The sequence below is a fragment of the Fusarium verticillioides genome, chromosome 2 (genome assembly GCF_000149555.1).
Source record: "Fusarium verticillioides 7600 chromosome 2, whole genome shotgun sequence".
NCBI classification, from domain to species: domain Eukaryota; kingdom Fungi; phylum Ascomycota; class Sordariomycetes; order Hypocreales; family Nectriaceae; genus Fusarium; species Fusarium verticillioides.
In genome coordinates this window covers 3,503,218-3,516,418 of record NC_031676.1, presented here as the reverse complement: position 1 = coordinate 3,516,418, position 13,201 = coordinate 3,503,218, and the positions used below count along the sequence as shown (strand labels likewise).

At 48.2% G+C, this 13,201-nt stretch overlaps 3 protein-coding genes across 3 annotated transcripts; 1 reads left to right on the top strand and 2 right to left on the bottom strand.

Annotated features, from left to right (window-relative positions):
* Positions 1-106: 106 nt before the first annotated feature.
* FVEG_03862 (hypothetical protein) lies at positions 107-3,027 on the bottom strand. Its single transcript, XM_018891530.1, has 2 exons — positions 1,173-3,027; positions 107-1,121 (listed from the first exon to the last, which is right to left on the bottom strand). Exons 1-2 carry the CDS (start codon positions 2,905-2,907, stop codon positions 430-432), a joined length of 2,427 nt encoding a protein of 808 aa, XP_018748055.1. The 5' UTR covers positions 2,908-3,027; the 3' UTR covers positions 107-429.
* Positions 3,028-4,100: 1,073 nt separating this feature from the next.
* On the bottom strand, positions 4,101-6,177 carry FVEG_03863 (hydroxyacid-oxoacid transhydrogenase). Its single transcript, XM_018891531.1, has 4 exons — positions 5,932-6,177; positions 5,442-5,833; positions 4,748-5,385; positions 4,101-4,686 (listed from the first exon to the last, which is right to left on the bottom strand). Exons 1-4 carry the CDS (start codon positions 5,959-5,961, stop codon positions 4,259-4,261), a joined length of 1,488 nt encoding a protein of 495 aa, XP_018748056.1. The 5' UTR covers positions 5,962-6,177; the 3' UTR covers positions 4,101-4,258.
* Positions 6,178-8,146: 1,969 nt separating this feature from the next.
* On the top strand, positions 8,147-13,107 carry FVEG_03864 (hypothetical protein; the record flags this gene model as incomplete). Its single annotated transcript, XM_018891532.1, has 4 exons — positions 8,147-8,351; positions 8,489-10,959; positions 11,006-12,135; positions 12,192-13,107. Exons 1-4 carry the CDS (start codon positions 8,228-8,230, stop codon positions 13,105-13,107), a joined length of 4,641 nt encoding a protein of 1,546 aa, XP_018748057.1. The 5' UTR covers positions 8,147-8,227.
* Between the last annotated feature and the right edge of the window lie 94 nt (positions 13,108-13,201).

Below are 13,201 nucleotides of genomic sequence, written 5' to 3'. Positions count from 1 at the left end.
AACTGCAGTTATGATGTCGATGCTTGGAGAGGCAATGGCATGTTCGAGCCAGTGGAAGAGGCACGTGTTGTCGTAGCATGATGATCTGACTGACGATGCTTGAAGTTTCGAGATATAGGAGTAAATATCATGATATTGTTATGATCTCCAGTCACCTATCTTAAGCCGTGAATGCTCTCATCAGAACCAGCCACTCATTCTTTCCATGAATTTAAACCCATTCTTTATGCAAAAGACCAGCGCTAACCAAGACCTAATTCACAATGACCACGCCATTGCCCAATTCCTGTTTTTTATCGCTTTAAAAAACATGTCTCAAAACATGTACCATATGTAAATGCACAACTTTTCTGTAACACAAAAGATAAATGATTTCCCAATGCTAATGCCGATGCTGATGCTGCGCTGAACTTGAAACAAATAAAGCAATTAGAAACTGAACAAGGCACTGCGGCGCTTGCCCAGAGGGTAGATGAGCAAAGAGCTCATGAAGAGACCTACGGCGATACCGATGGCGATCTGAATCATGGACGCAGCAACGCTGAAAACCAAGTTTTCAGGGTTCGAGCCCTGCTGGAACTGAACAGAGGAGGTTCCATTGATCTCACCAGTGGCGTTGGTGATAGAGTTGGCGACTTGTAGACCACTAAGCAATCCTCCAGTGGATGCAAGACTTCCAGGCACTTGACAGAACACTGCTGGAATAAGAATTGCTGCTGCAACACCGTGTCGGAGTCGAGAATAGAGGTTGGCAAGGAGTCCAACGGCCAATGCACCCAGTGTGCTGGAGATTTGAGGGCTAGACTTGAATCTCTGTCCACTCCAGTAGTTTACCATGTAACCAGCGAATGAAACGATGACCATGACGGGCATCTGGCGCCATTTGGCTTGGTAGACAATACACATGCTGATGACGAAGAATGGCACGAAAATGAAGCCGTAGTAGGGGTTCATGGCATCGGGACAAGTTGTAGTGTTGGACGGGTTACTGTCGAATAATCCGTAAAGAGCGGAACCAACAGTGATACCGAATCCGAGGAGAAGGGAGTAAATGACGGCGTAGACTATTCGAATCGAACCGGGGACAATAGCACGAGATTGGAGTTCGAGAGCGGAGCACACTGTATTATGTTAGTTTCTATCACATTATGAGGTAGAGAGAGTTGACTTACAAACCATGTAACCGGGCAGCAACATGACAATACCGCCCTGCGCCAAAGCGCCGAAACAGAAGATCTCTTCGCCTCCACTCGAGATACTGCCAAACGTTCTGGCCAAGAAACTGACGATGATGGTGGAAGAAACTTCGAAGACATTGCTATAGAGGGCAGAGTTGGGGGCCACAATAAGCTGGAGTACTCCAATAAGACAGCCGAAAGCGAAGATGAGAGGGAGATCGATGAGACGAGCTCCGAAGGAGAAAGGGGCAGCACAGACACTCATGAGTCCAAACATGACAACTCTGAGCCACCTGTGAAACTTGTCCTTGCGCTTCATCAAGGTCTCGAGTTTCTCGGTAGCTTCTTCAACACCGACAACATCGTGCATAACCTCCTTGTAGATAAGATGGACATCCTTCAGCTTGCCTAGATCAATACCCTGCGACGTGCGGACAATTCTGACTTCGGTGGTATGAGTCGATCTATCGTCGAAAGAGATAATCATGCATCCGGGAAGATATAGAAATTGACCATCGATTTCGAGAACTCTGGCAGACATGCTAAGATACTCCTCTAGTCTATGCGTAGGAGCTCCAAAAAGCATGAGAGCACGGCAGAGTTTGATGATATAGTCCTGTCGGGCCAGAGTCTCGGCAATATGGACTGTGATGCGTGCTTCTTGTTGTTGCCAGAGACCACTGAGGCGGTTCGCGCTTGTTGTTCGCTTGTGGCCAGGTCTTTGTGGCTTCTTTCCAGAAGGCTTTTTTCTCTTATCTTCCGGGTCATTGGGATTGGCGAGTCGCGATGAGGCCTCGATGAGGTTGGCGAGAGTGTCCTGGGACTTGTTCTGATCGTACCATTTTCGCTTTGGCGTAGATGCTCCAGATGGCGTTCCTTGAACTGTAGGGGTACCGGCTTCACTTAGAACTGAGGAAGTAGAGGCAGTTCGGTGGTGCGAGCCTTTGAAAGGAGGATCTGGGGGTTTGTAGAGCTTCAAAAGTTGAGATAGTACGCTTCCACGATATTGTTCAGGTGCTGGAACATCGTATAAGACTCCATCAAAGTTTCCGTCATATACTTCGGTTAAGGGGACTCTTTCTTCCTGTTTTGTGTCCTTTTTGTCTGGTGTCTGGTGACCAGTGCTGCTGGGTCCAAATCGCTGAGTGTGTGCTCGAACAAGCTTGAAGGCTTCTTCCTTCAAGCCATGCGCCTCTTGCTCCTCAGATGGAAGCTTGTGGAAACCTTCTCGGCTGCTGCTACCTTCGTTGAGAGTCTGGAGTGGGATACTGGAACCATAAGGACTGTCCCAGGCGGCTGTTCCAGTGCTGGATTCGAGTGAGTCTCTGTCAATGGCTGATGAATCATTGTGGATGTTTGCCGCCATTATACGGGCACGTTCCTGGGCCGCCACCATCGCCTCCTTGGACTCGGGATCTGACTCATGCTCGGCATCGTGAAGAGTCTTCACGGCCTCTGCAGAACTGCCACGCAAAAGTGATGGCCTGGGCTTCGCGATAGGGCCTCCAGCAGCAGGAGGAGGAGTAGATGATTTTGGTGGAGGGTTTGCGGCAGCATTGCTGTTGAATCGCACTCGCGCCTTGTCCTTCTTCAAAGCTGCAGCAGCAGTCTTTGGGCTTGGTGGTGTATCGGTACCAGAAGCAGAAGCTGAACCAGAACCAGTCTTGGGTGGTTCGGGTCCGACTTCTAGGTCTGGTTCGTCTTGAATATCTCTAGAAGTGTCCTCCATTGGATCGTGAGTGACTGGAATATACCTTGAATCAGGTACAAGATATCGATTTCCTTTAGTAACGAGCGAAGGAAGTGGGAAAGATGGGACTGTGATCCAAGATGTACAGGGATATACTGGAGAGCCTCAACAACACCTTTCGCGGGGAAGGGCGGGTTTACGTTATTATATGAAGATCGCAAACTCTATGGGCTCCATCAAGCTTTGTGGGTTCCAGTGTTAGAATTGGGTATCGTACGTACTGGCACGTACGACTAACACGGACGGGCCCTGTCCATCTCCGGCAAAAGCAGCGATCACCTCCCTCGGGCTCGTACAGGCCCCGTGACGTAGTGGATGTGGAGGCACAAGGGAGAAAATTGAGCCCAGAAGTCTTGGAGATTCTTGGAGCTTATTGCGAAACCGCTTGGTTCGAGTTTTTCTTAGGTAAATTCCAGCCCAGCATCACGACGTCGTGGCCATCGGAACGCCATCCGGCCGGCAGTCCGGGGATAGTTGAGCCAAGACCCACCAGGTGAAAAATACTAAACAGGCTCATGACTCTGGTAGCTCGTTCTATTTTGGAAGAGAAGCCTGAGAAGGCCGGGTAGAAGAGTCAAGCGAAGCTTCTGATATCCATAGACTCTTGGTCCAGAATCTTAAAAAGGAGTCGCTTCATTAAAGTCTTTCAACTCTCCCCGTTCGCCTCCATCACTAGTCTACAAGTATTCTATTCTTCCACCTCTGTTGAAGAAATTGTAGGGGGACTTGCCAGGATTAGCATGGCGTCTCGGTTACCAATGCAAGATTCGTCTTGTTTTTACCTGATATGGTAATCTTCCAGTGGATCGGTCCAGTACCTGCAGGGACTTTTCAGATTCACCCAATGACGCCTGTTACCGAGAATGGCATTTGCAACTTTGCCAGGGAGTCTGTGGGTGTTATTGTTACGGTGTACTAAAAGAGAAAGGGACGATTCTTAACGGTCGATATGGTGACATTCGAAACGTGGAGAGTTGCACAAATCAATGCATGCCGTTGAACAGCATAGTTTGATTAGTAGTACGCGGTTTCAAATGTATGGATAAAGGCTTATGTTATAAACGCACGACATACAAAGAAGCATATAATATACCACTTTTAGTAACAGTTTACACACATCGTCGATTTTCCGGAATGTTCCATAGAAAATCAAAGTGGATCAGATTATCATGGTACTGTACACATGTTACTATATTTGTATCTTGATAAGTACTAATCCAAATACCGTACTGTATTTAAGAGTGACACGACATCCGCGGCTGCAATCGATCGACGACACGCAATGCAATTGCATACCCGCATTAACGAACTCCTTTCTACAATATGGGCCTTAGTGAGTCATCGCGTTCTCAAACAGTCTCCTTAGCTGGTCTTTCTCCGCTTCGAGCTGTGTAGACAATCCTGGTGCTAGCATCAACACACGTGCCTGAGGAATGGTACCTTCGACAAGGGCCTCAATGTGCTCCGAGCCGAAACCCAACTCCTTAAGACCCTTGGGCTGGTCACCGAGCTCCGCAAGGAATTTGGTAATAGCTTCTGCAAGCACTTCGCCTGCACTCTCGCGCTTCACGTTGCTGATATCAACCCCAAAGGCCTCTGCTGCCGCCAAATGGCGATCTGGGTTCGATGCTGCAGTAAAGCGGAAGACTGCTGGCGCAGAGACAGCTACGGAGACACCGTGAGGAATAAGAGGGGCTTCCACTTGGTAGCCATCGTGCCTGTAGCCTGGGTTCTGGCCAGAAATGGGGTACGACATGCCTGGGCTCGGGTTAGCACCCAACAGGGGCAGAAATTTATAACAGAGTAGGTATGAACTAACCATGGCAGAGATGAACACCGGCATTACCGAACCCAACGCCAGCCAGAGTAGAAGCGAGAAGCATTTCAGATTGGGCCTCCAAGTCATCAGGGTTCTTCACCGATCGCGGGAGATACTTGACGGTAGAGCGCAGTGCATGAAACGAGAAAACATCCGAGATAGGGTTCGCGCCTTGGTACGCGGGCCGAAGGATAGGGTTAGTTGGTCTAGGTGTTCTCTCGTTGTATGGAATGGCAGTCCAGGACTCAAGCGAGTGGCACAGAACGTCGAGACCCGAAGCGGCCTTGACAGCTGCCGGCATGGTCCTGGTGTTGAGGGGATCACAGATACCTAGTGTGGGCTTCAGGTTTCGATGAGCTACACCGGTCTTTGCTCGCTTAGACACAAGATCGAAAATGGCAGTTCCTGTCGTCTCACTACCAGTACCGGCTGTTGTTGGAACCGCAATGAGCGGTGTCAACTTCTTGTCTACTGGACGACCCTTTCCAAGAGGGGCGTTGACAAAGTCTAGAAAGTCTGCATCTGGATATGCCGTGTATAGGTTCATGAGCTTTGCCGTGTCCATGACTGATCCACCACCAACGGCGAGGAAGGCATCTGGTGCATAAGGGCGAGCCCAGGCGATGGCATCTTTGATGCTGCAACATTGTGAGTGAACTGCTGTCTGATAGATGTGATGTCGGATCGAACTTACGAGCTATCCTTTGGCTCGACGCGAACCTTGTCGTAAACCTCATAAGGAATGCCTTCACGAGCAAGGGACTCACGAACTTGTCTCATGGCATCCAGCTTGTTGACATTCTCATCTGTTACCACACAAACACGTTTTGCTCCCATGTTTTTTAAGTCCATGCCCACCTCCTGCGTCACACCTGGGCCAAATCTGATGGACGAGGCAGCCATCTCAAAGGCATACTCCTTCTGGCCTGGGTGCGATGTTGGCGTGGCATACTTACGCTGGTGGGCATGCTTGGAGGGAGTGAATGTTGGTGGCGACTGGTGATATCCTGGGTTTGAGTGACAAGGACATGAAGGAGGATGAGTGTATTGAATGGTACGTAGCAAGCTGGTTGCTCGCTTAGCGGCCTATGCGAATGTGAGCCATCTGAACTGAAACCATTCACACAAACCAAGCAGCGTTGGCAGTGCTTGTGCTTGTGCTTGATCTTAAGGGGTAAACATACATTAGGAACAACTCTCACGGAGGGTACCATGGTGTTGTTATGTCTATGTTACCAAGCTGGGTATAAGAGCACAAAGATATTATTCCCAAGGATCTGGGGTAAGACTGGGGTTCGAGAGGACTTCAGGTTTCACGCGAATCTTCTTAATGAAGCAATTGCAACGGGTAAGAGTGTTCATTTTCAATGTACAACCTCGGTAGACGGACGAGCAACCCCGATTGCGGGGTGAACCAAGGCCGATCTGGGGGGCGATGATGGGGGTTGATTCGTGAGGGGAAAGCGGATCTCAACTTAAGCTCTTGATCCTGAAAGGAAGCTGGAGCGAGAAATTACCTATTTGGGTATTCCGCTGCCGTCTTTGTTGGAAAAGTGACCTACAGCTAGCGGTTCTATTGAATGTCTCGCGTGAGTATTTATATCTCTCGAGCTATTCTTATCGTCCGAATAGCCTGAATCAAAATTATTGAGATTTTATGAACCAACGTTGTTGGTACGACCATGCTGCATCATCTAATCAGGTATTGTTATAACGAGATATCGTCGTTAAATGACCTGGGACCAGAATCTTCCTCGACGAATGCTTTTATCAATAACTAAGAGGTCACCCAAGCATTCAGGAAGGTGAATAAATGTTAATGATCATAACTGGAGCGTTTGGAAGTGCGTAATGCTATACTTGTTGAACGGAATATAATACGGTTGCGGTCGGCATGACAATTAATTTAACTAAGCAATGGATATTGTATTACATAATATATTATATAGCTATTATAAGCAGATCTTATCTAATAATATAATTAATATAGCGTTATACTTTATATATAATTATATACTAATATAGCTATAATATTAATTATTAGGTAAAGGTAAGGCTACTATATAATAAAAAGAAGATCTATAATTAGCCTAATTACTAGTATAATTAATATATAGATATTACTTACTAATAAAAAAGGGATATTATAAGATTAATTAAGTAAAGGAATTAATTATACCTCTTAATAGAAAGGAGGGTATATTATTAAAGAATAATATATATATAGCTATTATATAATATAATAAGTAAATTAATATTATAGCTATTTCTAACTAACCTAAAAGAATAATATTCCTACCTAGATTTATTTCTATAAGTAAGATTAGTATTCCTTTAAGGAAGAAGGTTAAGCGATTTAATATAGTAACTTTTATATATAACCTTTTATATCTATTTATTATAATTATAGAAAAAGAATTAAAATAGTAACTAAGGTTATTAACTCTTATATTTAGTTTCCTATTTTAGTTATTGACTTTATTATCCGTTTCATGATACTAGGTAGTTACCCTATACTATTTTAGTAAATAAGGTACACTAACTTGGTCGATTTCATAGCCCGTAGCTGATCGAGTTCTATTGTAGTCAATCAATCTTCAATTTGGAGGTCCAGCAATGAACTATCTCTAAGACGTCTTAAAACTAATAATGAGAGCTACATCAGCATTCTATCATAGACAGCTCTCCCAAACGTTTTCACTTTCACAGGGCCACTTACATGGATCAAGTACAGACTTGGTAGATTTGAGTCTCGTCGCACCTTGATATGCACTCAAAGAGCCTGTAAGTACCTAATTGAGTCAGTATATACATAGATTGAGATCAACATTTTGATACTCGATATTTGAAGCGTCGCTGAAATGTGATTTTTCGGTCCCGGAACAGTTTGATAGCTGTCACAGATTGAGGTACTGTGACGCGCCATAGCAGTGGCGTGTGATACCGCTGACCTCATCATGTGGCTTGTTCATTGGCTCTCAACACATGACTTGGACAATGTGGCTTGCGGTCGCAACTTTCCCAGAGCTTGGTTGTTTAGGCTTATTGTTAGTAGAGCTTTGTTACAATCCAATTATTCAGCATAGAGCGTTATATTAGAGAATACTCGGCCATTTATCTGCACAAGAACGGTTGTGAGTAGGCCATCCTTACAGCTCCAAGCTGCAGTGGAGCATCGAAGGCAGGTACACGACTAAGCAGGTGCCCACCCGAAACATCCACATCGAAATAGGGAAACTCCAGCCACATTGACCTCGACGACCTGTCCTCGAATCCGCGACCAACCACCACATCAGCTTTCAACGTACATTATATACTCGACTCGACGACATTCAACAACGCTCTAAGTCTGCGCAGTCGCCTACTCGTCCCCGAAATTCGCCATACCCGCGAAATAATCTCACCAGGCTGCTGCTCAATCGAACATGCCTCCTTGCTCATCCTAACGCTCCTGCGTGATCCCGTTCCTCGAACTCTGTCATGGACCGCCCAAACGGGGGCGGCCCTGGTGCCGCCGCGGCTACTAGCAGGGCAGAGCGATTTGAGGATGAAAAGCGCCGTATAATAGAGAGCTGCTTTAACAAGAAGGATGTTGATGGTTCTCGTAAGTTATGCTGTTGAAGCCAACCCTAAACTCAACGACATGAGCTTCTAGCTCAAAGAAACATAATGTCGCGAGAGTTTGGGTATAAGGCTCTTAAACTCATACTCAACGTCCAGCTGGCTGATGGCCTTGACCAGTTCTTGAAACATACATAACTCATATCCGCATTACCGAATACTCCTCTTATCCTACGACCCCTCCTCCACCTCAGGCTCGGAATGCTGAAGGTCAAAAACCTCGAATAATAATAGTAGCCGTGCGCAAGTCCGGCCGAGTTCGCCTGCACAAGTCAAAAGAAAACGCTAATGGATCGTTTTCAATCGGAAAAACGTGGAATCTTGACGACCTCTCACGCATTGAATCTTACACTGGCCCCCAGGCCATCCCAGACCACCGGGACTGGGCTGGCGACACCGGTTTTCAAGTGACACTCGGGAAGCCATACTTCTGGCATGCTCAGACGGACAAGGAAAAGAAATTCTTCATTGCTAGTCTTATCAAGATATACGGGAAATACACGGGTGGCAAGACGCCGGAGCTTGCAAATTTTGAACAAAAGGAGTATGATCAAGTTATGGGAGCAACAAGACGACCGGCTACAGGTGGTTCTCGGCCGCCACCTCCTCCTATAGCTGAGCAACCTTCGAGTCAGATGGCGAGCGCCCCTCCTCGTCCAACCCATCCGATGCATCCTTCGCATCAAGGACTCTCAGGAAGTGGTCCTCAAGACGCACCCCAGTACAGGACGCCGCCTACTCGCCCAGCACACCCAAATCTTGGCCCTTCACCTGTCGGAAGTTTCGATTCAACCACTTCGAGAGAAAGGCCGCCCCAACCTCGGTGGATGGCTCAGAGCAACAAGAGTCAGGATTCGGTTGCCACCTCCATGGCTACCAGGAGTGATGATGGGTCAAGTTTACCACCGCGCTCTCGCAATGGCATAAACGGCCCAGGGGCGTATGGGAGATTTGCAGAGCCCCATGAATCCCGGGCACCAGCTGTTCTTACACCCCCTCAGCCACAGTCTTCGCCCAAGTCGAAACCACCTGCTATTCTGTCTCCTCCTCAACCTCCACAGCCTGTTCCTTCACCACTTCAATTAGATAGACCACCCCCCGAAAGGAGACGACCGCCCATGGATCCAACTCGCCCTCATGATCGGGACTTGGTTCCTCCACCACTGATTAGTCCTGGGAACAAAGAACCAATGGCTCCTCCGCCTCGCAGCAGCGAACGCGTTGTGCCGAGAATGGACAATGCAAGCCAGAAATCGACAAGCAGTTCATTCACGGGGAGCACACTAGATCGAGAAGTAGCACCACCTCCCACAGGACGACTACCAGACCCACCAAAGCGTGAGCCACTTCCCATGCCTTCGTCCCTTAGGCCTGGATCAGGACCGAACAACCCCCAACAAGCGTATACACCCAACCCTCCCTCACATCACCCACCAACTAATGTAACAAATCAAACTCCAAGTCCTGCTCCAGGCAATGGACCCAGCCCTGCACCAGCCCGTACGCCCAGCCCGGCTCGTGGACCCAGCCCTGCAGCCGCCCGTGCTCCTAGTCCTACGCCAGCTCTCGTACCCAACACTTCGCAAGCACAGGCTCAAGCACCAATCCCCGCTCAAGCTCTGTCTCCAGGCTCTGGAGCAGGTTCTTCTGATGTCTCGCCGATGACAGTGAGCGTGCCAAGATTTGCAAACTTACAACCACCCCCTGATTTGTCCAAGCAAGAGCCGCTTCAGCCAGTGGAAGAGCCATCACCTGGGGAGCGTGCAGTGACACCTTCTGATCGCGAATTCAACCCATCACCAGCAGAGACAGTCGACGAATCCAGGCCAGGCCTCGGTCCTATGATCAGAGCCAAAAAGTCCAGAAATGAGATCGCCGGTGCATTGTGGAAGGCTGCGTCTGCGGCCAACGCTGCAACTGCCTTCAAACCCAGGCCTGGTGGTGCTGGTGAACGTATGCGCCTACTGAAGAGTAAGACTGAAGAGGGGCCAGATGGGATCAATAGTGTTGTCCCTGCGCCACCCAGACCGTCTTCCAAGGGTGTAGATACCCCCTCTGAACAACCTACACCAGAAGAAACACCTAAAGCTGAGGAAGAGGCCAAACAATTGGAGCAAGTTAAACCCGCGGAGCAGTCCAAGTCTGCGAACCGTAATTCGCTTGTTCCTGAAGTCAAGATTAGTCTCCCAACGAGTAGGCCGACGAGTTCGCATGGGCCGCCGCAGGAAGTGCAAAAGGCAACCGAACCTGAAAAGAAGGAGACCCGCCGCTCCATCAATGCAGGCAACGATATGAAATACCTGCAGACATTGGGGGTCAACCCGTCTATTCTAGATGAGAGGAGTGATGACTTTGCTCAATGGTTGGATTTCTTTGGCTGGATTCCAGGAGAACAAATGCGATCACGCAATGTGGAAGAAATGAGAGCTGACCTAGAGCGGGAGCTGAATAAAGCTCAGGCTGGTGGCTGGCTGGCTCGTTTCCGCGAAGAGGATGAACGCGTTGATGCCATCAAGGCTGGGCTTGATGTTGCTATGGCTGAGTGTGAGGAGCTTGACAACTTGCTCACACTCTACTCAGTCGAGCTTTCGGTATGTTGTCCTAAAATATGCTCGAATTGTTACTAATCATGAACAGACCCTTTCAGATGACATCGCTTACATCGAAGCCCAGGGCCAAGGTCTTCAAGTTCAAACTGCCAACCAAAAGTTACTCAAGAAAGAGCTTGAGTCTTTGCTTGAGACCTGTGCTATCACATCGAATGAGCTTGAAGTCCTCAGATCTGCACCTTTGGATGACTTAGGCGGCTTACAAAACGTCGAATCTTCTCTTGTAACACTTTATAAGGCAATGGTTAAGATTGATCCTGCGCGTAGTGGAGCTGATCAAGAGAAGGCCGATATTACTGCCGAGACAAACCAGAGTGGCCTCAACCCTGACTTCAAGCAGATGCGGATTGTCCAAGAGAAGAAGCTTGTTTATGACCAAGAAAGCGCCATGTTCATTGGCAGATTGGTCGCCTTTATGTCCCGGCAATTTGATCATGCTTTTACAGAAACCAAGCTTGCCATGGAGGGAGCTTTGTCCAGAAAGGTGGATCCTATACACCACGAGCTTGGCCGCGATATTCTTTGGCAATTTAGCCCTCTCATGCTATACGCTCGAGATATGCATCCCGATGAGTGGAACCAGCTCATTCAAATTTATCAAGATAAGGGTCAACCTGTTTACCGAGTTGAGTTTCAGGCTACGATTGCGTCTTGGCGTAGGAATGCCAGACAGGCAACTGGAGAAGAGGCTGAAATTCTGTTCACGTCCGCAGTCGAGAAGCATCAAGAAGGAGGTGTGGCTACCACTGCCAGGAAGTTGACTGTAAAGCGGAGCGGAACTCTTGCGAGAGCTCTGCGATCTCCTCGAGAAGACGGTGGCCACAAACCAAAGGCCGACAAGGGAGTGAATGATAATAAGAACCCGCCTCACGAAGTCTTTACTGGAGTTCTGGATAATCTCATCCCACTGATACAGATGGAGCAAAACTTCATCATCGACTTCTTCCATGCGACCACGCTTGAGCAGATAGATTTCCCAGATGCTGTTGCCACAACAACACCTTCTGATCGTGGAGGAACTGATTTAAGAAGACCCCGACTAATGGAACCCGATCGAGAACTTGCCAGACGTATCCTGCGCGCAATGGAGGTGATCTTTACCTTCCTGGAATCGGAACTGCTGCGTCTTATGGAGTGGGTTGTCGGGCAGGGCCCAATGTAAGTTTAAACCCTCTGATATCATGGTGTTGAAGAGCATACTAACGGCTATTCAGCCAAGGGATTGGAGTCCTAGCGACTATCGAGAAGTACTCTGCCGAGGTTGGACAGTCCAACCAAGAGTATGTCAACACACTCTTGCAAAAACTTCATGGGCACTTGGAACTGCGATTCAAGAAATTCGTTGACGACCAACTTCGGGCCATTGAGGAGACCAAGGTCAAGATTAGCAAGCGAAAGGGTGTTATTGCATTCATCCGGCTTTTCCCTCTTTTCTCAGCAGCTGTGGAGGAGATGCTGCTCGGTGTTGACACCACACTGCCTATTCGAAGTACTGTTGATCGCGAGTATGACCGAATACTGAAGACCATGTTTGACTCACTCATGGTCATTGCGCGAGAGAATCCCGGTGTCAGTGCGACAGCCGGCTCGGTTGACCCAGAGGACAAGGAAGCCCTCAACTTCCATATCCTCCTGATTGAGAACATGAACCACTTCCTTGAGGAGACGGATACACGAGGCCTGGACGTCCTCGAGGAATGGAAGGAAAAGGCCAACACGACATATTATGAGCATATGAATCTATATCTTGATGCAGTCATGCGGCGACCACTCGGAAAGATTCTGGAACACCTCGAGAACATGGAAGCCCAGTTGCAGACAGGCAAATCACCGGCATCAATTGCTGCGCAGCCTTCCAACAGCAAGACGGTTTTCAATAAGGTTTTGAGCAACTACGACTCCAAGGAAGTGCGAAAGGGCATCGAGGCGCTGCGTAAACGTGTTGAGAAGCACTTTGGCGATGCCGATGAACCAGGACTAAGCCGAGGATTGGTGATCAAGGTGCTGGAAGAGTGCGAAAAGTTCTACGAAAAGGTTGAGAGACGGGTCGGCAATGTGACGACCAACGTATATGGTGGTGATGTTCTCTTCGAGTGGCCTCGAGCCGACGTCAAGGCGGCTTTTCGTTGAGTTTGGTGCTTAGAGCGAATGGGAACATGATGATGAACTTGCTGTACGAATACTATATTCTCTAGGTATATTGGCATGCTTGATCAGCCATGGA